This window comes from Lactuca serriola, chromosome 5 (assembly GCF_051521515.1).
Source record: "Lactuca serriola cultivar US96UC23 chromosome 5, Lser_US96UC23_V15, whole genome shotgun sequence".
NCBI classification, from domain to species: domain Eukaryota; kingdom Viridiplantae; phylum Streptophyta; class Magnoliopsida; order Asterales; family Asteraceae; genus Lactuca; species Lactuca serriola.
The window spans coordinates 5366492-5391163 of NC_136412.1; the positions used below are offsets into that span (position 1 = coordinate 5366492).

At 39.7% G+C, this 24672-nt stretch overlaps 1 protein-coding gene across 1 annotated transcript; it reads left to right on the forward strand.

Moving 5' to 3' along the window:
• Positions 1–1393: 1393 nt before the first annotated feature.
• On the forward strand, positions 1394–2553 carry LOC145049301 (uncharacterized). Its single transcript, XM_078997729.1, has 2 exons — positions 1394–1709; positions 1754–2553. The coding sequence occupies exons 1-2, from the start codon at positions 1394–1396 to the stop codon at positions 2551–2553; spliced, it is 1116 nt and encodes a 371-aa protein (XP_078853855.1).
• The last annotated feature ends 22119 nt before the right edge of the window (positions 2554–24672 follow it).

Consider the following 24672-nt stretch of genomic DNA (forward strand, 5'->3'; position numbering starts at 1 on the left):
AAATCCCAGATCCCTTTTCCTTTTCCTTCTTAATTCTTCTTTTTCGACCATCTTCCGGACTCTCTCTTCCTCTTGGTCTTCAACAAGATCGGTGATGCCAAGGCTTTAGGTCGTTGTTGCGTTGTTTCCAAGCGATTTCATACCCTTATTCCTCATGTCGAAAACGTTGTTGTTCGTGTCGACTGTGTTTATCTCCGACGATGATTCCACCTCCGCCTCCGGTGCCTCTGATAAATCTCGTGGACCCTTTTCCAGTCTTGTTCGTCTCGTCTTTGGTGGAATCGTTAAGCCCATCCAAGCTCTTGGAAACCTTTTGGGTCCCAAGAGATCTTCATCCTCCTTATATGTCGGTAACAACGTTGATGCTGATGATGATCTTGAACATGGAGGTGGAGTTACGCACCATTCTCCCACTCAAGTTCTCAAAAACTTCGTCGAAAACGTTGATGCTAATGATGATCTTGTGGTTTTACAGTGGTGCTTCGTGTTGTAGATTAAGGATTCGGATTCTGATTTCACGATGATCAGTGTAATGAATTCCATGAACACTTCCATTAATGAATTCGACAAATGCTTGGATTCTCAGTTATGGCACGCATGTGCTGGTGGTATGGTACAATTGTTGCCATTAAACTCCAAGGTATTCTACTTCCCTCAAGGCCACGCCGAACATGCTGCATCAGGAAACGTGAATTTTGGGGATTACTCTCGAGTCCCACCTTACATTAGTTTGGGGATACGAGAACTGGATGCTCAAAAGCTTGATAATTGCTTCGACCTACAGTGTCAACAAGATGATCAACAAAGCAAAGCAGCTATCTGATGTTTCAAGAGATAGGGTAGGGTTTTTATTAATATGGTAGCTCTGCTCCACCATTATTGTCTGGATTTCTTGATTTTTTTGGAGGAGATGACGGATTACACGAAACATTTGTTGTATTTTCTAGAATGTTGTCCATTGATATGATATAAATTAGGTCAGATTAACAAAATTCGGTTTTTTAATAAGGTTAGTGGGTAAAGCTTTTGATTTCTTCCATGGATTGTAGTTCTGGAAATGCACACACATTTGCTTTCAATGGAAACTGGTAAGAGGAAGAGGACGGAGAGAGAGAGAGAGAGAGAGAGGACCCCTTGCATATTAAATTTTATTTATTTATTTATTTAAAAAAAGTAACTGAAAACCTCATAAATGGCCCCTGTGTAGTGAAATACCAAAAATGCCCCTGACTTAACAGCTAAGTGGTAACGGGGTTAGCCAGAAGGACCAAATGTTAAAAGTTTTGAAACCACAGGGACCATCTGTGAGGTTTTTTGAACTTAGGGACTAAACTAGATATTTTCGAAAACCACAGGGACCATTTTTGAAGTTTTGTCTAAAAATTATAACAAAATGCCTTACCTTGATACTGATATGGTTTCTTCTTCAACAAATCGCCTTATCACGGAGGAGCTAGACTATGACATACCCATCTTAAAGAAAGAGTTTGATCGAATGTTTCATGCATTAACAAACGAGCAGCGAAATATTTTTATTGATATCATGACTACAGCCAATGATAAGAAAGGAGGTGTTTTTTTTGTGCATGGATATGGTGGAACAGGCAAAACCTTTCTTTGGAAGACGATATCTGCAACAATTAGATGTAAAGGTGATATAGTTTTACATGTTGCTTCAAGTGGTATTGCATCGTTATTATTGCCTGGAGGTAGGACAACACATCTCGGTTTATAATTCCATTGAATCTTACAGAGGATTCTGTTTGTAAGATATCGCCTGATAGTGAACTCGACAGATTAGTAAGAAAAACCTCATTGATTATCTGGGATGAAGCACCTATGGTCCACAAGCATGAATTTGAAGCTTTAGATCGAGCTCTGAAAGGTGTATGTAAGTTTGACCAGTCTAGCAACTCAAAAATTCCATTTGGAGAGAAAGTGATTGATTTTGGAGGAGACTTCAGACAGATTCTACCTGTTGTTCAAGGAGGCAGTAGACAAAATATTGTTAATGCTTCTTTAAGTTCTTCATATATATGGCAACAATGCAAAGTCCATAGATTAACAATATACATGAGACTAACCGTTGGAAGGGAACCATCTGATATTCAAAAAATACAAAGTTTTGCAAACTGGCTTTTGGATATAGGAGAAGGAAAAGTTGGTGGTTCAAACGATGGTGAAGCGATTATTGATGTTCCGGATGATATTCTCGTTAATGATCCACATGATCCTATAGGTTCATTAATTGAGTTTGTATATCGTTCAATCTTGGAAAAATTCAACGTTATGACTTATTTTCAAGAAAGAGCTATACTAGCTCCGAAAAATGAAGCTGTCCAACAAATCAATGATCGTTTGTTAGCACTGTTTCCCGGAGACGAAGTTGAATATTTAAGTTCAGATAGTCTTTGCCAATCAGAGTTCGTTCATGATCATTTTGATCCCAATTTATACTCCCCAATCAGAGTTCAGATAGTCTTTGCCAATCAGAGTTTGTTCTTGAGCTTTTGTGCAAATAGATCTATCAATTATAGGGTTTTTGGGGCATAAATAAGGTCCATCTCGAGTTTGGAGTTAGATCTGAGGATGCTACCTCAGATCTAGGCTGTGGATGATCCAAGACGCCATAAAGTCTATGCCCAAGAGTTGTTGGTGAAGTTCTTTTGTCCCAAACCCTAGCCCTAGAGTGTTTTATGCTTAGATCTCTATGGATTCACGTAAAGTTTGCTACTTTACGTGATGGGTGGGTTGTAGAAGAGTAGATCTATGGATTGGAGCCCCCGCATGGCTTAAAAAGCCACTGTATGGATTAAGAACTAGAGGTACTCGACGAGTTACATGGGTGTACTCAGCGAGTTGCATGAAGACAGGTAGGAACTCGGCGAGTTGGAAGAACAACTCGATGAGTGTGTTGAAGATTGCCTTGGACTTGGTGAGTCTGTTCTTGGACTCGACGAGTCTGGTCGTGAAGTCCTAACCTTTTTGGTTGAGCTGTGAATCGGTGGGTCGAGGGACGACTCGGTGAGTTGAGCAGGAAGTGGCTCAGAGTTTGTTGGACTCAACGAGTCTTGGGGCGACTCGACGAGTTGAGTCGTCGATTAGGAGTTTCTAAGTATAGGGACTCGACGAGTCAGCGGTTTGACTCGGTGAGTAGAGTCAGTCAGGAGGGTTGACTTTGACTAAGGACTTTGACTTTGACCAAGAGTTGACCGGTTGACTTCCAGGGGTATTTTGGTCATTATTGGTATTTATTGAGTTCAGTTATTTGGTATTGATCAGTGGTGGTGTTCGTGTTGGAGGTTGGAGCAGCGTGTTCTTATCCTTTCAGTCAGCAATTACGAGGTGAGTTATCCTCACTATATCGACAGGGTCTATGGCACCAAGGCCGACCCTTTAACGGATGGAAATCTGGGTAGTTGTTGTTATGATATTGCTTTGCTGTGTTTGCATCCTCGTAGTTAGGATGGTATGTGTTAGAGATCTGGTTATGGTCGGTACCCGGGATATAGCGTATGCTAGTGACCGGTTAGGTCGGAATCCTGGTTAGGACATTGATATGTTATGTGATCTGTTAGACTGTTTGTCTAGTTGAGGATTGTTATATGATTATATGTTTATGTGCACATGGTTGCTGGACTGGGGTTGTGTTGTGGCGGGTACTGCTTCGTGCTGTAGGCCAACATACCCGGGGCGGACCGGATATTTTGAAGGCTCAGCGAGCGGTCCGGATAGGCTTAAGGCCTCGAGAGGGCGGACCAGACGTGCCAAGGCTCGGAGAGTGGACCAGGCCGACTGAAGGCCCGGTGCGGGCGGACCAGTCATACTGTAGACTCAAAGAGTGGACCAGGTGGATTGAAGGCCCTGTGCGGGCGGACCAATCACACTGTAGACTCGATGTATATGGCTAGACTCGGAGGGTGGACCAGGTGGACTGTAGGCCGGTGCGGCGGACCAGTCACACAGTAGACCCGAAGTGCATGGTTGTTCTGTTCTGGTTATGATATTACATGTGTATGGTATTGTGGTTGGTATGTTGGGGGTATCTCACTAAGCTTTCGGGCTTTCAGTTGTGGTTTAATGTTTCAGGTACTTCAGGAGACCGTGGCAAGGCAAAGGCGTGATCGTACCGCTCCTCATGTTTATGTTTTATGATATGGTTCTGGGGAATACTCTGATAATAAAAGTATTGAAAACCTTTTTGTAATAACTTTATGAATGTGGGTTGTTTTTGAAAAGTTTTAAATTGGTTGAAAATTTTAGAGCGTTTGCAAGTTGGTATCAAAGCCTTAGTTTGAGTGAATTGGGGGAGCATTAGTGTGAATCCAGTCTCAAATCAAGGAGAGTTTTCAAAAGAGAATTTAAAATGGTTTTCAAAAATGAGTAAAGGAGGACGCGGAGGTACGATCAGCCGGAGCCAGTAAGTAACCCCAAAATACTATACAAGTTATTTGATTATGTGATATGTTAGAACAACATGCTAGTACTAGGCTAGGGATCTTTAGGAATTACATGATAGAGTTGCCTGATTTATGATGCCTGATAGCCTAGGGTTTCTTTCTGTATGAGATTTCTAGTGTTCCTCTAGGAGTGAGGGTTGAGTGCTTGTTATGCATGTTCTTCACTAGGGTGTTGTGGTGATACTTGATATAAATATGGGTAGGTGCGGAAGGTAGTATGGGCCCGTACTACTGAAAGCATAGGACCCATACGCGTATCAAGGAAGTCACAACCCCTAGGGCTGGGTTGGGAGTTGGTTCCTGGGTTAGTGCGAAGCATCTGATGTTTTGCAGTAATTTCAGTATGGTGGTTACGAGGCATGCTGGGAGCAGATTCGGGTCAGGATCGGGAGCAGGAGGGGGCAGTCAGGGTGGATCAGCACCACCCGAGGTTATCGGTCAGATGAGCACATACAAGTTGGATGCTAGGATTCGTGAGATCCTGCGTGATGAGGTTGCTGCTATGTTCCGGGCCGAGTTGCTGGAACTGTTTGGGTCGATCAAGACCGCCATGGTCGAGTATTTTTTTAATGATCGTTTTCCGAGGTATAAATTTATTTAAATTCTCAAGTTTTATTTGGGCTATTATAGAATTATATATGAGAGTGGGCCTTTTTTTTGGGCCAAGTTATAGCCTGCCCATAAGCCGTACGCGGGGCGTAACCCGTTGTACGCTGGGCGTAATGGCTAAATGAAATGTGGGAAGGAGAGGCGTACGCGCATCGTACCATAGTGTACGCCCAGCATACACGGCCAGAGGAAAAACCCTAATTTTAGGGTTTGAGACGTATTTAAACCCCATTATAGCCTCCCATTTGGCCTCCTCACTTATCATTCACCCCAGAGAAACCCTAGTTCGTCCCCTTTACTCCTTGCTTGTGTGTGTTTGATCTTTGATCTTATTTTTGTGAAGAAGAAGAAGAAGAGAAGTGGAAGAAGGAGAACTTGAGTACCTTGAGCTCATAGATCTGGGATCATTCCTTCATTTGGCATTCAAAAGAGGTATAAAGCTTCCAACTTTCCTCTTGTAAGTTTAGATCTAGGAGTTTTTGGAAGTTTGGACCTTTTAGGTCCAAAGGAGGGACCTTTATCTTACAACTTTGTTTTTGGAGCTTGGGATTGCTATCCTTGAAGCTCAAGTGTCCCCACAGCAGTAAAGTTTCGATCTTTGAGGCTTATATGGAACCATGCATGAGATCTAGTTGGTTTTATGGAAGTAGAATGTTATTTGTGAGAGTTGAGCCTTTATGAGGCTTGTAAGCCATCAAGTAAGCAACTTTATGGCTTAAGTCATTGAATAAGCTTAGGATCTGGATTTGTAGCTTCTAGATTGGATTATTAAGCGCTTAATGAGATGTTGGCTTAATAGGGTTGTACGCTGGGCGTACAAGGAAGTACGCGTCGCGTACAAGCCAACAGCCAGGACGCTTAGCGTACCTTGGTGTACGCCCCGCGTACGCTACCAGTTTGGGCTTCGAGTGTTGGGCCTCGGTGGGCGCTGGGTTTCAGGCTTAGGGTCATTGGGCTTTTATGGCCCATCAGAATTTAGTTACTAAGGACCAAGGATTTAGTATTGGGCTTGAGTAAGGCCCAATAAAAGGGTTCTAGGCCCAATATAGCAAATTGGGCCATTAGTGGGCCTATAGTGGGGCCATAGATGGACTTAGAAGGAATTGAAATTTTGGGCCACGTTGTGTCCCACACCATGGTAGGGGTAAAATGGTCATTTTACCCATAAAGGAATCCCTATTCTGATTTAGTATTTATTTCCCATTATAGCTGGGAAGCAGCCAGAGCAGCCGTCAGGGATTTCTCATTCAGGAGTTTAGCAGCTAGTGTCACGAGGTGAGTTTCCTTTCATTAGGAACGGGTCTAAGGCCACAATGTCGGCCCGTCTAACTAGCAGTAGTTTCCGGACTTCAGTTCGATGCAGTAGTTAGGATGTTTGATGCCTTCGTGGCTCAGACAGGGTTATGGATTATGTGTTCCGGGCTACGGCCCGATGTAGTATGCAGTTTATGTGTTCATGCTAGTCGATATGTTTATGATATGCTATGTTATCCTCAGTCAGTTTCCGGATTTCGGTCCGATGCAGTTAGTTCTGGATTTCAGTCCGATGCAAGGGACAAGGTCCCAGTCAGTTCCAGACTTTGGTCCGATGCAGTTTCCGGAATTCGGTCCGATGTAGAGGGCAAGGCCCTAGATAGTTCCGGACTTCGGTCCGATGCTGTTTTCGGACTTCGGTCTGATGCAGTGGGCAAGGCCCAGTATGTGTTTATATGTTATTGTATGGTATGTGGTAGTTTGGGGGAGCTCACTAAGCTTTGTGCTTACAGTTTTAGTTTTGGTTTAAGGTACTTCCACAAGTAAAGGGAAGAGATCGGGTTGATGGCATCGCACACACCACAACTTCAGTTTTTCCTGGGAGTTGTTTTAGCTTTTCATAGATGTGGTTTGATACAGTCTTGATACAGTTTCCTCGTAATATTTTGCTATTGTTTTGAGATATTGACGTACGAGTTTTACTTTATGATATTAACATGGTGTTTTTAGTAATTATTAAACAAAAAATTTTTTAGGTCGTATTTTGGAGCATTACAATTTTGATGAGCGCTATGCAGCTCTTACAGAGACGGCTGCCGCGGCGGCTACATCGGTTGTAGCAGCGCATGCGGAGGAGCTAGTAGAGGTTTTCAATATCGGGATTTCGATAATACGAAGCCCCTTACTTTTGATAGAGTTTAGGATCCGATTGTTGCTATGCGATGGTTGTCAGATGTGGAAGGATGTTTCTTCACATGTTCATGCCCTGCTGATCCGAGGGTGAGGTGTGCTCTGAACCTGTTGAGGCTCGGGGCGAAGGATTGGTGGAGGTTGACTACGGGGTCATATTCGGATGCGCAGCGGGCTGCGGTTTCTTAGGATCAATTTCGAGAGATGTTCAACACTCATTATGTTCCGCGGGTTGAGAGAGAGAGAGAGAGGTTGGCTCAGGAGTTCTTGGAGCTAAAGCAGGATTCAGAGTTGGTAACGGAGATCACCAGGATGTTCACTGAGAGGGCGATGTTTTGCCCTGAGTTTGCTTCGGAGCAGGCTTAGATGTCCCGATACCTGAGTATGCTCAAGAGGGACATCAGACAGTTTGTGTCTACGCAGAGGTGCGAGACCTTGCTGGAGTTGCAGGAAGCCGCTCGGCGGCATGAGTTGGAGATTGAATTGCAGTTGAGAAAGCAGAGGCAGGCCCCGACACAGTCTCAGCCTGTGCCGAGACGGTCCAAGACCGTTGATTCTAGGTTGGGAGATCAGAGCAGCCGCACTTGTGGGAAGGGTCACACCGGAGATTGTAGATCCGGTGGTGCGTGCCGCAAGTGCGGAAGAGAGGGGCATTATGCAAGAGATTTCCGCCAGTCAGCCCCGGTTCAGGAGATGAGGATTTCTTATCAGTGCCATCAGGTTGGTCACATAAGGGCCAACTGTCCACAACTTGCTGCAGGACCGGTGCAGGCTCCAGCACCGGCCACTTTAAGGATTACGGGTGGAGGTCAGGGTGGAGTAGAGCCCCCGAGGGCTCAAGGGCGTGCTTTTCAGCTTATAGTAGAGGAGGTCAGGGCAGAGCCGGATTCGGCTGCGGGTTATGTTTCCTTCTTAATATCTTGTTATCTTGGTTGTTATGGAGTATTATATCTGCTAGTCTTGTTCACTTATTTCATGGTATTGTATTTCTTCGGTTTTTCGGGTTTATGGTATTATTGAGGGGTTGGTAGTTAGGTGATTGAATCAGTTAGCATCCAAGGAATTGATGGTCATAATTTGGTTGTATGGTCTTGTTGTCGGGTATAGCAATTGTGTTTTGAGAAGTGTTCAGCGGGGAGTCGAACTCCCTTAGAGTTTGAGATGCGTAATGTCGGAACGTGGTTTTGTGGAAGTTGCCCGTTTCAGAGGAAATCAGTTCATGGTTAAGAGGAGTATATTAAGTAGAGATGACTGAGTTATACCGGATGAGTCACTGGAGGTTGGAAGTCAGTGCTCCAAGTGGGGAGAATGGGAAAATTCTCAGGAGGATCGATAAGTGTTAGAGTTCGATTAACTGTTTGGGATACATCAGTGTTTCAGTCAGCCAAGAGTGTAGGCTGGTATGAGTAAGTGGCAGATCGATGGGGCGGAGTACAGACCAAGGATTTCGGATAGGGCGATTGGTGGTTGTAAGGTCTAAGATCAGGTCGGGATCTGAGTATATGGAATGGATTTAGAGTTCGGAACCCCTAGAGGGCTAGAACAATATGTATGGGGGAGATTCCCAGGAGGAATAGTTTGGGATGATGCATGATAGTTTGAGCGGTCCGGGGAGACTGAAGGCCAGTGGGAGTACCAGTCAGGCCGAAGGCTCGGAGAACGGTCCAGACAGGCTGAAGGCCCTGGAGGGCGGTCCATACATGCTGAAGGTACTGAGAGTGGTCCAGATTGGCTGAAGGCCTGGTAAGGCGGTCCAGTCATGCTGAAGACTCTGTAAGTGTTGATAGATATGTATGCGGGAAGTGATTTGAGTATGCTGCTATGTAGTAGCAGGCAGTGGGTCTGGCCCCGGGTATTGATCATGTTAGTGGAAGGCAGTGCATGGACCCGATGATTGTGCCATGGAGTAGCGATTACTCTACAAGGGAGAGTGTAAAGTGGGGTGTGAGAACCGTGGCACTTGTCTGAAGTGGCAAGGTGTTCAAGTGGATTTCCTTGGGTAAGGAAAAGGAAATGGGTGTAACTCCGGGAGGGAGTGTTGGTTCACGGAAGTGAAAGCAGTAGTGAGAATGGATGATTAAAAGTATTTCAATTAGGGTTGTTGAGCACTGTGATTGTGCCAATGTGTAACGACCCGTCTCTGGTATGTTGCTTCCATGGCATTTAATTAGAAGTTTTCAAGAGGGACTCGGCGAGTCTATAGCCCGACTCGCCGAGTAGGGACGGGATTTTGTGCACGTGTTAGTCGGCGACTCGGAGAGTCTGCCTGCCTGGAAGAAACCCTAAATCCCCGGGTTGCACCCTATTTAAACAACCTTATGAGCCCCCAAACTCGCCTCCTTCACCCTCAGAGAGCTGTGAGAAAACCCTAATCCATCCTTTGAGTGATTTAAGTGTTTTTGTGTGGATTTTGAAGGCTTGAAGAGGAATAAGAAGAAAGGAACAAGGAGAAGAGGTGTAGAGCAAAGATCCAAGGGCAAAATCAGAGTTCATTGAGGTATTCTTCGGATTCCTTCTGTTTCATGCTTTAAACCTCCATTAGAACACTTCTAGGGCTAGTTTGATGTATTTTCCAAACCCTATAGTTGTATGGATGCCTTAATAGGTCGAGATATCCTTAGATCTGTTCATTTAGGAGTTGTAGAGCCTGGATCTATTGCCTTTTTGAAGATACTTTGCATGAGAACCCTAGATCTAGCCTTTATTATGATTTTTGAGCCATTTTATCTTCATGGATCCATATGGGCACGTAAAGATAGAATCTTTACGTGCTAATAGAGATAAAGGAGCCCAGATCTATAAGTTTTATACACTGGATTCAAGCAGAGTCGAGTTTAGAGTGACTGCATGCAAGCGACTCGGCGAATCGGAAGAACGACTCGGCGAGTCGAGTCGCGAGTCCCCGATTTTCCCTTTTTGAGTGATGCCGAGTGGGGACCAGTGAGTAGTAGAGTGGACTCAGCGAGTTGGAGGCCAGACTCAGTAATGGAGGGACTCGGCGAGTTGTTCATACAACTCGGCGAGTCCAAGACAATCTTCTTAGACCGAAGAACAACTCGTCGAGTTGTTCATACGACTCGGCGAGTCGGATGCAGATTGCCTGAGTTTTAGATTCGAAAGGGAACTCGTCGAGTCGATGCCATACTCGACGAGTAGCAGCGAGCAGGGTTGAGAAGTGAGAATAGGGACTCGGCGAGTTGGCGGCCTGTTGTGAACTGTTATCGAGAATTAAGATGTAAAACAATAGATTTGAATGATGAAAGATAAATAACACACGAAGTAAATATTAATCAGATCTCATTTCATTAAGACTGATTACAGAATAGGCTAAAGAGTGTTTTTGTGTTTCGATCTCTCTTTTTACTTCAAGCCTACGTCCCTATTTATAGGGAACTTACAAAAAGTATACTAAGTCTAATACATTGAAACTTCGCATGCAGTACTTCGCATTTAACATTGACTTAGTAAAATACATATAAAATGCGAATCATTACAAGACACTATTCGACTTTTACAACTTAACATCTACATTCTCCCCCTTTGTAAACAGTCGATACAATTCAACCTAAAAGCATTTGAATTGCAGAGTGAATCGTTCTTCGCACTTCTCCATACCAGGAGATCACCTTCTTCAAGTCCTTCTTGTCACCTTCTGTGTTTTTCTTGCAATTATTCATACGTACAATGAAGTGCGTATATTGCGAAGAATTGTATCTTTCGATTTCTGAAGCTTTGAACAAGAACTTCTTTGGTTTGCCCTTATTGTCTCTTCCTGAAAACACCATGCCAAAAGGTTTAAGGCAAATCTCACCCACTACATACTTCGACAATGCTGATTGTGTCAAAGTATCTTCCCATTGAACCTTCACTTCTCTTCCAAGAACATTCGCCAACTCCTCATCAGTTAGTGCAAGACAATCGAAGTAGTTGTCGATGTAAGTCTTCACATGCGCAAACCCGACTTTGAAAACATCAGTCTCTGAGCCTTTAAGCTTGTTCTCTTCCATGTTCTTCAGAATCAAAGCTACTTGAATAAGATCATTGCAGTTCATCAGTGGGAAGTCAGCAATAGTGAAGTCATATTGTTTGTTGTCTGCCCTGATGACAAAATATCGAAAGTTCTGAAGCATGTCTTCGAACAGAACATCTTTCTTTATCGTGAGCACCTTCTTGATCTTCATCAGGGACCAGACTTCATCAGGATTCTTCGCAAGAACAGCATGAAATCTGATTTTCATATGAGTGTAGTCATCTGGATTATCAAATTTCTCACTGATCTTGTACTGTGCATTGATGAACAGCATTTCATTTATAGGGAAGTCCAGCTGACAGTGATCTGAGTTCGCAATGTCGTAACTTCGTTTTGGCTTTTTCTCGAACTCGTACATCTCCCTTCCTACTACTTTAGACTCTATTGTTTCGTAAGAGTAAAGCTTCGCAGGATCTCCTTTGTTCATTGAGGGAGGATCACTTGCACGTTGTCGCATTATGCTTTGGACCTGTCTCATCCTTTCTAGTTCAACTTCGGCATCAGCTTTTAACTCCTCTTTCGATTTTTCATAAAGGATGCCCTTTCCCTTCCCTGATACATCCTTCTGAGGTTGAGAACTCGAACCTCCTTCATTTCCTCCAATAACAATTCCCTTAGAAATTGTTTTTGTAGTTATTGTTGTTGAAGAAATCGGTTTGGTAGGGATTGGAATAGTTGCAACCAATTGAGTCGAAATGACCTTCCCCACTGTTTTCGCATCAGCTTCTTTACTTCGACTCTTCTCTCCCCCTTGCACCCCTGTGAAAACAGGTGGAGCACCCTTCGGAAGTAAAGAACTAAAGTTCGATATCGGAGCTAGAGCCTTCTGAATGGCTTGTTCTAAAGTGTTAATCTTTAGAGACAAGAATTCTGGAGTAATGATTTGCGAAGTAGAAGACTGCGAAACTGCGGATTTGAGCTCCGTGACTAATTTGATCAAGATATCAAACTTCTCCATGGTGGCAGCATTTTGGTCAGCAGCAACAGGAATGTTGTTGAGTTTGTGGAGTTGAGACAAAATTTCCACAACCTGCTTGTGAAGATCTTCCTGTCTTGTGTTTACTGCTTGCAGATCCTTCTCAATGTCAGACTTCAACTCTTGAATTTTGAAGTTGACGTCTTCACGAACTTTCTTTACATCTTGAATAAAAAGAAGATGTCTTTCTTTGTTGGCAGCTTTAAGATCTTTAAGGGTAGTCGTGAAATTATTCCCTTGAGCTTGCACTCGGAGTTCGTTATTTTTGTCAGACTGATCAACTTTCTCCAAAATACATTTCTCAGCCCCTTTAATCATTATATCCACCTCAATTGCTGAAATAGAAGACATTCTCCCTGAATCAGCTTGTGATTGAATAATTGTCTTCAATTTTTTATTAAGGATTTTGAACTGTTTTCCTGTCATCAGCATATGATCAGGAATTTCTTCTTCCTCAGAATCAAAAGAAATGTCATCAAGGACACCACCAAAAGCACCTCCTTCGACTTCTGGATCTGACATTTGTTGCGAAGGTATAGGATTTTCAGGTGATTGGGATGGGAAAAGAGTTGTGAATGGGTTTTGAAGGGCATGGTCAAATATGGATGAAGTGGTGATGATGGTTAGTGTGGATGCAACACTCGGGATAGGTGCCCCCGTATCAGATACGTTGACAACCGTATCCGAAATAGGTACCTCCTCAGTAATTGATTTGGTAAGATCTATTTTGAGTAGTTGGGTTTGAGAAATAATTGGTGAACTTTGCGAAGGTTGAGAAATAGGTGGTGAAATTTGTGAAGGTTGAGAAATAGGTAGAGGAACAGTTACCATGGTTGTGATAGGTAGAGAAATAGGTGGAGTTTCTGGGACAACTTCGTCATCTAATGATTCATTGTGAATCACCATCTTCCTCTTCTTTCCCAGTGTGCATTTCATATTCTTCGCAACATCTTCCGCCCTTTGTCTTTTCTGCCCAGGAGAAACTGGTGCAGGAATGCTGCGAATAGTAACTCCCTTACTACTCACCTCCGCCTTGAGAATTTGTTTTAACACTCCAGATTTGGAGGGTAAAACATCTTTTTGCACGTCTTCTTTTTGAACTGTTGGTGAAGGTGAACCCTTCGCAGATTTCTTACTCCCCTTCTTCTTCTTGGATGGAGAAGCAACATCCAGTAAGACACCCGACTTATCAGCCGTGTCAATGGTTCGCAAATATCTCACCAACACTTTGTGAGTAGGAGACACTTTGCGAAGCATCGCATCCGGAATGCGAGCTACCCTGGTAAATATGGCCTCATCATCTTCTACCACTTTTGGAAATTGGTAAAGTGAAAACTCAGCCACTGCAACATCTGCTTCAGCCGTAATTGCTTCTTTTTCGTACACTTTCTCCAAGATTAGACTCCAGTACCTAGCACATGATATCCCCTTCTCCGAATTCGTGTTTTCAAGACTTTTGACGAATTCCTTCCACAGTTGAGTTGCGTAATCTACATTGATGTCATAGTATATACCCATTACCATGGCATACACTTCGACTCTTCCTCTGTTTAGACCAACAGATCTTCCTGTAAGACACCTGAGGAAAATTCCAAATAGAAAATTCCAAATACAGGGTAATCCCGACTTCCGGAAATCACTGATCTTCTCCAACTCCGGTTGATGGCCCATTTCGTTAAACATGTGGATAATCTGAGAGTTGACCGGTTTCACAAAAGGTGGGTTGTTGGGAATCTCCAAGAACTCCACGAACAAGTTCTTGGACAGTTTCACCCTCTTGTTGTTAACGAGGTTGAAAGTAATCACATCCGCCGTGTGATTGTAGGAAGCCGTGGATGCAGCATGGGATAACCAGATCATTGGAACTGGGAAGGATCGGAACATGGCAGTTGACAACGGTGATTGTTTCAAAGCCACAATTAGCATCTTCAATTCTTCTGGGTAAGCAGATACTTTGGGATCAACCTGATAGTTTGTGCTCTGAATCTTCATTAGGGATTGAGAAAGGACCTCATCAGTGTTTGAGTTTGTGACTGCCATTGTAGGGTTTGAAAGAGATTTGAAGTATAGGATCAAGATGAATGCTTTGAAGATTTGTGAGAATTCTTGTTTGCGTAACCGTATACAGTGTTCTTCATGCCCCTTTTATAGGTTACTCAAACTTTGATTTGAAATTAAAGCGGGATGCATTTAATGTAATCCGATGTGGCACCTTGAATCCCGGATCATGGTTGTAAAATATCACTATGCAGTAAAAAGTAACTGTCACATCTCCTCGAAAACCGGATAGAATACCAACCAATTTTAGTACACAGCCTGTCAAGTAACCGTTATAGAATACGAACCGATAAAACCCTTCGCATGGAAGCAAGGCTCTTTCACTTTTGGGATTTAAAGCGAAGTCATATGCCAGTCTTGCGAAATCATCAGTCTGAGTTGGTGTTACTCAGAACCTCAAGGATTTCGTGTGTGCATTGTGCCAATGAAATAAGACAAGAAACAAGAAATATCTGGAATGTAGTGATGTCAAAAATTTATTTTGACATGAATGCAGTAAGACCCCAGGCAAAGGTTGCTTCGTTAATTATCGAGAGAGATAATCAACAGCTTGTGTATTTTCCCGTGAATTACAATCGAATACTTGTAAAGAAGTTTCGAAGGGCTTCTTTTAAAGATTATTTTGGGTTGGTTTGAAATTTCATTACATATCAGCCTTAACATAAGGTGAGAAATTGTAAATGAAATTACTTGTTTGACCAGTGTAGTCAGTGACAAGTTGGCTTCTGAAAATATTTATCATGACAGGAATTTGCGAATGAAACTTACACTGAAATCATATTCAAGAAAAAGTTGGTTTGGATCTTGTTGGGTAACAAATATTATTGGTTGTAAATATTTGATCAAGACCACGCATGCGAATTGAATATGATTTGAAGTTTCAAAATTGTTGATACTGAAACAAAGGTTTCGTAAAAATCTGGAACAGAGTTCCCCGTCAATTCCTTAAAGATGTATGATTTTTGGGTTTCACTTCCATCACGGTCTCATGATGTTAGATCTTAAACACAGAGTTTTGAGTTGTCTAGGTTTTGATTGGTTTTATCAAAGACCTCAAGGACAAATCCTTTTCAAAAAATTTTGGATGTGAAGAACATTTTGGTTTAAAAAGATTGGTTAAGAATCAAATTGTACCTCTGTTATGATGTGGACAAAACAAAAAACTCTTAACTCATATGAGAAGAGTAAGGTAGCTCTTGTTGATTTATGTGAATACAAGCCTTGTTGGGTAGAAATGTTCATGTGATTATTTCATCAAGGCTTTCATTTTCCACACATAGAATCATTCGAGGCTTGAGGTCTACATACAGCAGCATGCTTCTAGGGACATCCTAACTAGTTGTAAAAAGAATTAATACCTTCCCATAGAAACATAAATGTATGACCTCTTCGCATTGTATCCCTGTATCAAATTCTCAACACACAGTTTAAAGAAAAAAATATTTTTGTGATTTTGAAATTTTTCAATAAACGTAAGAACAAAACAAATAAACTCTTTTTGTATTTTTAATTTTTTCAATTTTAAAGAACAAAAACAATAAAATCTTTTTGGATTTTCGATTTTTTTTTTCATAACTAAAACATTAAGCGTAAACCTTACCATTGTATTTTGGAACCAGATGCAAAAAACTGTGGTTGCGAAGTCATGCGAAGTGTTCTGAATGAACAGTAACCTCTGAATGATTTCGACTCTGAGCTACGTGACAGCTTTTACTCTTGTGTTGACAAAATTGAATTCGCATTAATCATCCCCAAACCTGTTAAAATTCAAACAAAGGATTTTTCATCAAGAGGTTTTGTAAAAATATCAGCAAGTTGTTCAGTTGTTTTGACAAAATGAATTTCAATATTTCCATCTTCCACATGATCTTTAATAAAATGATATCTAAGAGCAATGTGTTTTGTCTTTGAGTGTTGTGCTGGATTGTGACAGATGCGAATTGCACTTTGCGAATCACAATACAAAGGAATCTTTTTCATGTTGATTGCATAATCACGAAGTTGACTCTGAATCCAGATAATTTGCGAAGTACAAGCGGCTGCTGATATGTATTCTGCCTCAGCGGTTGATATAGCCACACAAGTTTGTTTCTTTGATTGCCAACTCACTAACTTTCCATCCAAAAGTTGACATCCACCAGTTGTACTTTTTCTGTCCAAAGTACAGCCTCCTAGATCTGAGTCTGAAAAAGCTTGAATGAAGAATCCTATTTTCGCAGGATACCATAGTCCTAAAGAAACAGTTCCCTTGAGATATCGAAAAATATTTTTCACTGCAATCAAATGAGGCTCTCTTGGATTAGCTTGAAATCTAGCATAACAACAAACCGAAAACATAATATCAGGTCTACTTGCAGTTAAGTACAATAAAGACCCTATCATGCTACGATACAGTGTGAGATCAACAGCAGGAGCATCTAACGAAGGAGTTAGTCTTGTTCCCACTGCCATAGGTACTCTGAGCTTTGTGCTATTGATCATTCCAAACTTTTCAAGCAAGTTCTTCGTATATTTTTCTTGATTAAGTAAAATTCCTTCTCTGTTCTGCCTTATATTTAAACCAAGAAAATTATTAATTTTTCCCATCATGCTCATTTCAAACTGACTCTTCATTAAATTTTCAAATTCAATTGACAATGCTGGATCAGTGGAACCAAAGATAATATCATCAACATAAATTTGAACAAGCATTAGATGACACCTAACTTTCTTGCGAAATAATGTGGGGTCAACTGATCCTTGTTTAAATTTAGATTGTTTCAAGAAATTTGTAAGTGTTGCGTACCAGGCCCTTGGTGCTTGTTTTAACCCATATACAGCTTTGTCAAGAACATATACATGATCAGGAAACTCACTGTTTACAAACCCTGGTGGTTGTTCAACATACACTGTTTCTTCGAGTTTTCCATTTAAGAATGCACATTTAACATCCATTTGATAAACATCAAAATCTTTGTGAGCTGCATAGGCTAAAAATATATGAACTGCTTCAAGTCTTGCAACAGGTGCAAATGTTTCTTCATAGTCAATACCTTCTTGTTGCGAATAACCTTTGACCACAAATCTTGCTTTATTTCGAATAATATTGCCATCTTTGTCGGTTTTGTTTTTAAAAATCCATTTTAAACCAACAATTGAAACATCAGAGGGTTTAGACACTAATCTCCAAACCTTGTTTCGTTCAAATTCTGCCAATTCAGATTGCATAGCAACAACCCAATCTGAGTGTTCCATAGCATTCTTGACAGTTTTTGGTTCTATTTTCGAAATAAAAACATTAAACATGCAAAGTTCTTGGTTCGCATTCAGTACCTCATTTTTCGCACGAAGTTGAGCTCTAGTCAATACTCCTTCTTGTAAATTTCCAATTACCTGTTCTTGTGGATGATTTCTTGTCCATTTCTCGAGTGGTGGATAATTTGGATCAAATTCTAATGGTGCATCTTCAAACATATCTTCATTTTCAGATCCTGCAACAGAAAAATTATCATTAACTTCATGAAATTCGTCATTAATATCAAGATTAATTGTCCCTGTTTCATCACGCCCCCCCTCAACATGATCTATATCTTGATATTCTTGTCGATTTTGTAAATACTCCCCCTCAACATGATGTTCTTGTTGATTTTGCGAAGGCTCCCCCTCAATTTGATGTTCTAGTTCCTTGTGAATAGCTGATGTGCTTTCACAAGTTATGATTGATTCATCAGTATGTTTTGAAGATTCTGATGTTTGATTATCAGGAGCATTACTTTCTGCATCAATGGCCCTGTCAGGAATCCCAAAAATCAAGTCATAATCAAAATCATTGATTTCAGAATTATCAATTGGATTATGTGAATCTACAAGTATTGATTTATTCTCAAATTTACTATCAGTCTGTTTTAGATAGTAATCATCAAATGTTAAATTGAACGTTTCTTCAATTTTTCTTGTTCGTTTGTTTAGCACTCTGTATGCAACTGAATTTTGTGAATATCCTAAAAAGATGCCTTCATCAGCTTTAGCTTGAAACTTGGACAAATTATCTTTTAGATTCATGATAAAGCACCTGCAACCAAAAACATGAAAGAATTTTACATTAGGTTTCCGATTATTGATTATTTCATATGGAGTAACATTAAATCTTCGATGAATGAATGATCGATTTTGAGTAAAACATGTTGTGGACACAGCTTCTGCCCAAAGATATTGAGGTAGATTCGCATATGTCAACATTGTTCTGGCAGCTTCGCATAGAGATCGATTTCTTCTTTCAACTACACCATTTTGTTGTGGTGTATATGGTGATGAGAAATTATGCGAAATGCCTTTGCTTGTGAGGAAACTGTCAAGAGTTTGATTTTTGAACTCAAAACCATTATCACTTTTAATTTTTCGCACATTCTTCTTCAGACTAACTTCAATCTTTTTGATAAAATCAATCATCGTCTGAGCAACTTCAGATTTCAACCTGAGAAAAAACACCCATGTGAATCTAGAGAAATCATCTACAACAACTAAAATATACCGCTTTTTGTTTATTGTTGCAACAGTTGATGGTCCACATAGATCAATGTGAAGAAGTTCTAATGGCTCAACTATTTTTGAATCTATCACAATCGGATGACCCTTTCGATGTTGTTTTCCTTGTTCGCAAGCTGCACACAAAGTATCATTATCAAATTTCAGTACTGGCAAGCCTCGAACTAAATCTTCAGTTACTAGTTTATTTATATTTCGAAAGTTCAAGTGAGACAATCTTATATGCCAAAGCCAACTAAGATCGTTTGATGCTTTTGATAGTAAACACACAGCTGGTTTTCCCACAATTGGTTTGATGTCCAGTGTAAACATATCACCATATCTTTTGGATTTGAGGAGTATTTCATTCGTCTTGACATTTGAAATGACACTACCTTCTTCATTGAATACAACTTGATTTCCAGTACCCACAACAAGTTGTGATACACTTATCAAATTATGTTGAAGTCCTTCAACATATGCCACTCTGTTGACTGTGAAGTTTCCATTTGTGACTTTCCCATATCCTTTCACTTGACATTTGTGATTATTTCCAAATTTGACAACTCCAGCATTTTCCAAGCTTCTGTAATCTCGCAAATTTTCTTTCCTTCCAGTCATGTGACGAGAGCAACCACTATCAATGTACCATTTCATGTCATATTGCTCGTCACATATCACCTGCATTTATTGAAAAAATTTAGGAACCCAAGACTTTTTGGGTCCATCATTAGTAGAATGAAACAAATTTTTGGAATTTAAGAACCATGTTTTCACTTTGTTTGTAACTGAATCAATAATATCAACATCATCAGTTCTAGATTTTGAAATATAATCATTCAATAATTTTGGATTTCCATTAATTGTAATCTTATCCTTCACAACATTCGCATTTTTGATAACTGGTTTCCATTTTTGAACTGGAACTTGCGAATTATTAGATGAAGTACTCTCAGATGAAAAATTATTTGTATACTTCTCAAATGCACTTTTGATTTGATCTTCTGAAAATTTGCCATTTTGATATTTCTGTCCTTTTCCTTCAAACCAATGATTGAATGTTCTAACATCAGATTTTCCTTTTGTATATGAAATTTTGTTTGGTTTTGATATTGAAGGATTTGGAAAATTTGGTTGTTTTGGTGAAAATTTCTTTTTGTCTTGAGTTGAGTTCTTCAAACTTGATGAATTATTCGTAAATTTGCCAACATTGTGAAACTTTTGATTATTTGCAAATTTTTGCGAATTCTCAAATTTTCGTTTGTTGTCATATTTGCGAACATATGGAACCTTGTCAACAGATTTGATTTGTTTATTAAACCTTGATGATGTTTTTGAATTTTGTTCTTTTTCATCTTTTGATTTTTCATTAGACACAACTTGCCAGAATATTGCTTTTCTTGCTTTTCTTTTTGAAACATTATTTTCTGTTGAAAAATTTCCAACCATCAATTTGAATTCATGAGAATTTAATTTTACTTCAACCTTTGATTTTTCAGCTTTTTCAAAAACTTTGTTTGAGTTTTCACCTTTAACCACCCATTTTTGTGTTGATTTTTGTTTTTGAAACACATAAGGATTTTTGGTTAAATTGTTTTCTTCTGTGCTTTGATTTGCGAAAAAACCTTCAATTGTGGACTTTTGATTATCTTTTTCAATCATTTTATTAAAATCAGGATGAACTTTCTCAGCATTTCCAGTAGTGACAAAAATTTGATTTGGGAAAATTTTGTTATCAGTACATACAAAATTTGGATATACCACAGTGTTGGTTTCCAAATAATGTGCGCCTTTATCATTTAAAATATTATCAAATTCTTTTGTATCTTCAAACACTTGATCAACAACAATCCTTTGAGGTGTTTCAGTTGAAACTTTCTTTTCTTGTTTATTTACATCCGTGTCATCAGATTTCCAGCTTTCAACTTCCACATTATCAAACATACAATGTTGCGAAGTTGAAGGTTTATCAATTTCATCCTCTACTATTGAATCAACTATTATTTCTTTACCTTTGATCTTAGATGTGATATTAATGATTGACAATTGAGAACAATCAATCTCTTCTATCTCACTGATTTCACTCATATTATCAAAATTTTCATCAATATCAGCATAATTCAATTGAGAAACAAGCTTTGAATTTTCAGTTTTCTTTATGATTTTCACTTGTTCACTCTTTGTCAAACTTTCATTTACAATGTTGACCAATTCATCAGCATTCAGAAATTCATCAATTTTGACAATACCATATGCATATCTATCATCAGGTATTTTGTCAAATTGAGCAATTGTGCTTTCGCAATCATAAGAAACAACATCAACTTTTTCACGTTCATACTCAAGAAAAGGTAAAAGTTTTCTATGTTGTTCTTTGCTAATTTCAGAAGAGTGATGCAAAGCTGTTAATTTTGCATACAAGCGTTTTGCAGAATTAAATAGATGTTTCTCTGTGCTAGTAATAACCTAACATCATTAGTAAGATTATGCCTATCACAGTCTATGTTTTTGACTTGTAATTCTAATTTTTCAACTCTGCTCTTCTTTATTTCTAACTCTCTTCATGTCTCACTAAGTTGCACATTTAATTTCTTAGCTTCATTACTAGCAGACACAATAACAGAATCAAAATAAGCCACAATATCATCAAATGAAACAATTTCAGCATCATAAGCAGATAAAGGAATATTAAAAGATTCAAGAATTGTACGTACCTTGGTTGTCATGGGTGATTTGTCAGTGGATTTTGATACAAAGCATTTCCCTGAAATCTTCCCTTCGCATTCCTCAAAACTTGCGAACATTGCTTCATGTGTGGGATGCCTCATTTCTTTATCATCAGATCCTGAAGACCAGATCTGATAAGTTCCACTCTCTTCTTCAGTACTTTCTCCTTTTGCAACCAATGACACTCCTTTGGTCTTTGCACGTAACTCTTCAATCTTCTCAGAATAGTATGCCTCATCTTTGACTTTTTCTTTCTTCTCTTCTCTCTTTCGCAACATGCAGTCAGCTGCGAAGTGGTTCGCACCATTGCAATAATGACAATAGATTCCTGAATCACCTTTCAATTTTTTCTCTTCATACGCATTTTTCGGTTTTTCCTCAACTTTCTCCATCTTCTTCCTCTCATCCCCTCCAGTCCTTGTGATAACATTCTTCACATCATTCATCTTCCCTTTTGGATTAAAAGGCTTTTTGAAAAACTTTTTAACTCTGTTGTTTGAATAGAATGCCACAGCTTCATCATCGGAATTCATCAAAAATCCTTCATCATCTGATCCATCTTTTTCATCATTTTCAGATACCTTTGAAACTAGAGCCAAAGGACCACCAATAACGAGTTTTGATTCTTCAAACATTTCTGAGACCTCAGATTCATGTGTTTTCAGTTGATTGTAGAGATCATTCAATTTGGTTGAATCAAAACTTTGTTGATTCTTAATCATCATGCTTACGCTTCACCACTCCTTGCGAAGTCCCATTATGAAAGTTAAATTGAATTCCATGATAGATTTAGTGATACCGTACCTATTGCAACGAAACATAAGCTCATTCAGACGATCATAATAACTTTCGAGAGTTTCTGCATCCTTCTGTCTGAATTCCTTCAGTTCAATCAGACATTGCTTCACATAATTGATCTTCGTCTTTTCGCTACCTTGATACTTCTCTTTTAGAGTATTCCAGATGTCTTTTGCTATTTTACAACTATGAATGTAATTATAAACCACAGGAGGAAGAGCACCTCTTAGTTCCCTCATGCATCTATTTTCGTTATCCTTCAGACGTTTTCGTTGATCTTCAACATCAGAAGATCCAGTGGATAGACCAATTTGTTGAACATTTGCAGGAGCTTGAACTGTTCCATCGATACATTTCCAAAGTTCTTCATCAATTCCATTTAAGTAATCTTCCATTCTATCAGCCCACTGATCATAGTATTCTGGAATCAACATCGGAATTTTGGTTGAAGAACCAAGCAAATGAGAGAAAGAAGTCATCGTGTTCATGTTGAAGTTCGCCATTGATAAACAAACAAAAATTTCAGAAAACTTGAGAATTTGATGAAAATCAGAAATAGATCAAGTGAATTGATCACAAATCGCTAATCGAATACTCGATTTAACAATTCAAGTGCAGAATCAATTCAAATCTGAAGATCAAAAGTGATTTTCAAAATCAAAATTGCGCGGAAAATTTTGAATAAAATTTATAACTCAAAAAGCAATTGATTCTTATATAAAAATCAGATCTAAGCAGTTTGAATCCTGCTCTGATACCAATTGTTGTGAACTGTTATCGAGAATTAAGATGTAAAACAATAGATTTGAATGATGAAAGATAAAGAACACACGAAGTAAATATTAATCAGATCTCATTTCATTAAGACTGATTACAGAATAGGCTAAAGAGTGTTTTTGTGTTTCGATCTCTCTTTCTACTTCAAGCCTACGTCCCTATTTATAGGGAACTTACAAAAAGTATACTAAGTATAATACATTGAAACTTCGCATGCAGTACTTCGCATTTAACATTGACTTAGTAAAATACATATAAAATGCGAATCATTACAAGACACTATTCGACTTTTACAACTTTACATCTACACGGCCTAACTCGGCGAGTCAGGTCAACTGTAGGTTGACTTTGACCAGGAGAGTTGACTTTGACCAAGGGTAAAAGAGTCATTTTACCCCAGTGCAGTGATTAGCATTTGATTGAGTGTGTTATGGATTTGTAGCTGGGGAGATATCAGAGCAGCAGCAGTTAGCTTCCAGAGCCATACACACAGCAGCCAGTTCACGAGGTGAGTTTCCTTCCAGTAGGAACGGGTCTACGGCCACAATGCCGGCCCGTTTAGTTAGTAGCAGTTCCGGACTTCAGTCCGAAGCAGCATTTCAGTATGCTTGAGATCTATGTGATTCGATCATGTTTGTGTGTTATATGTTCCGGACTTCGGTCCGATGCAGTATGCAGTATATGTGTTAATATTAGTTGATATGTGTTATGCTATGCTATGATCAGTCAGTTCCGGACTACGGTCCGATGCAGTCAGTTCCGGACTTCGGTCCGATGCAGTGGGCAAGGCCCAGTATGTGCTTTATATGTATTGTATGGTATGTGGTAGTTTGGGGGAGCTCACTAAGCTTCATGCTTACAGTTTCAGTTTTGGTTTCAGGTACTTCCGCAAGCAAAGTGAAGAGCTCGGGATGATGGCATCGCACACACCACAGCTTTAGTTTTGTCCTGGGAGTTGATTCAGTTTTTGATATGTTTGGATACAGTCGTGATACAGCTTTCTCATAGTATTTCATTATGGATTTTGAACACGCAGCATATGGTTTTTATTATGTGATACTCAGTTTCATGGTTTTGTTATAATAAAAATCGAAAAAATTTTGGGTAGTATTTTTGGGTCGTTTCAAGTTGGTATCAGAGCCTTGGTTTGAGGGATTCGGATACACTTCCGGGTGTATCTGAACTCAAACTAAGGGGAAAATAAAAAGATTTTTAAAAAGAAAATGTTTTCTAAAGAATTTTAAAAGCACTTAGAAAGAAAGGAATTTTTAAATGAGATAAGGGTGTGGTGCATGCGATCAGCCGAGCTCAAGTAAGTACTCCCAAATTACCCATACAAGTTTATTAGTTCAGTTTCAGTTTTAGTTCCAGTTTCAGTAGAACAACATGCTAGTATAAGACTAAGGATCTAGGAGGATGCCTTATGTGCCTGCTATATGTGTTTCAGCTATTATGAGAATTGCATGCTAGTATTGAGTAGACAGCAATAGGATAGCCTGTTTAGATTATGCCTGATAGTATGAGTTTAGCATTGTATGCTAGTACAGTTTCCTCGTTATGGGGATAGGATT

Excerpts from the sequence above, each read along its gene's own strand:
- LOC145049301 (XM_078997729.1), top strand. The coding sequence starts at position 1,394 with ATGCCTTACCTTGATACTGATATGGTTTCTTCTTCAACAAATCGCCTT. Across the intron at positions 1,710-1,753 it reads ATCGTTATTATTGCCTGGAG|AGGATTCTGTTTGTAAGATA; the intron begins GTAGGACAACAC and ends TGAATCTTACAG.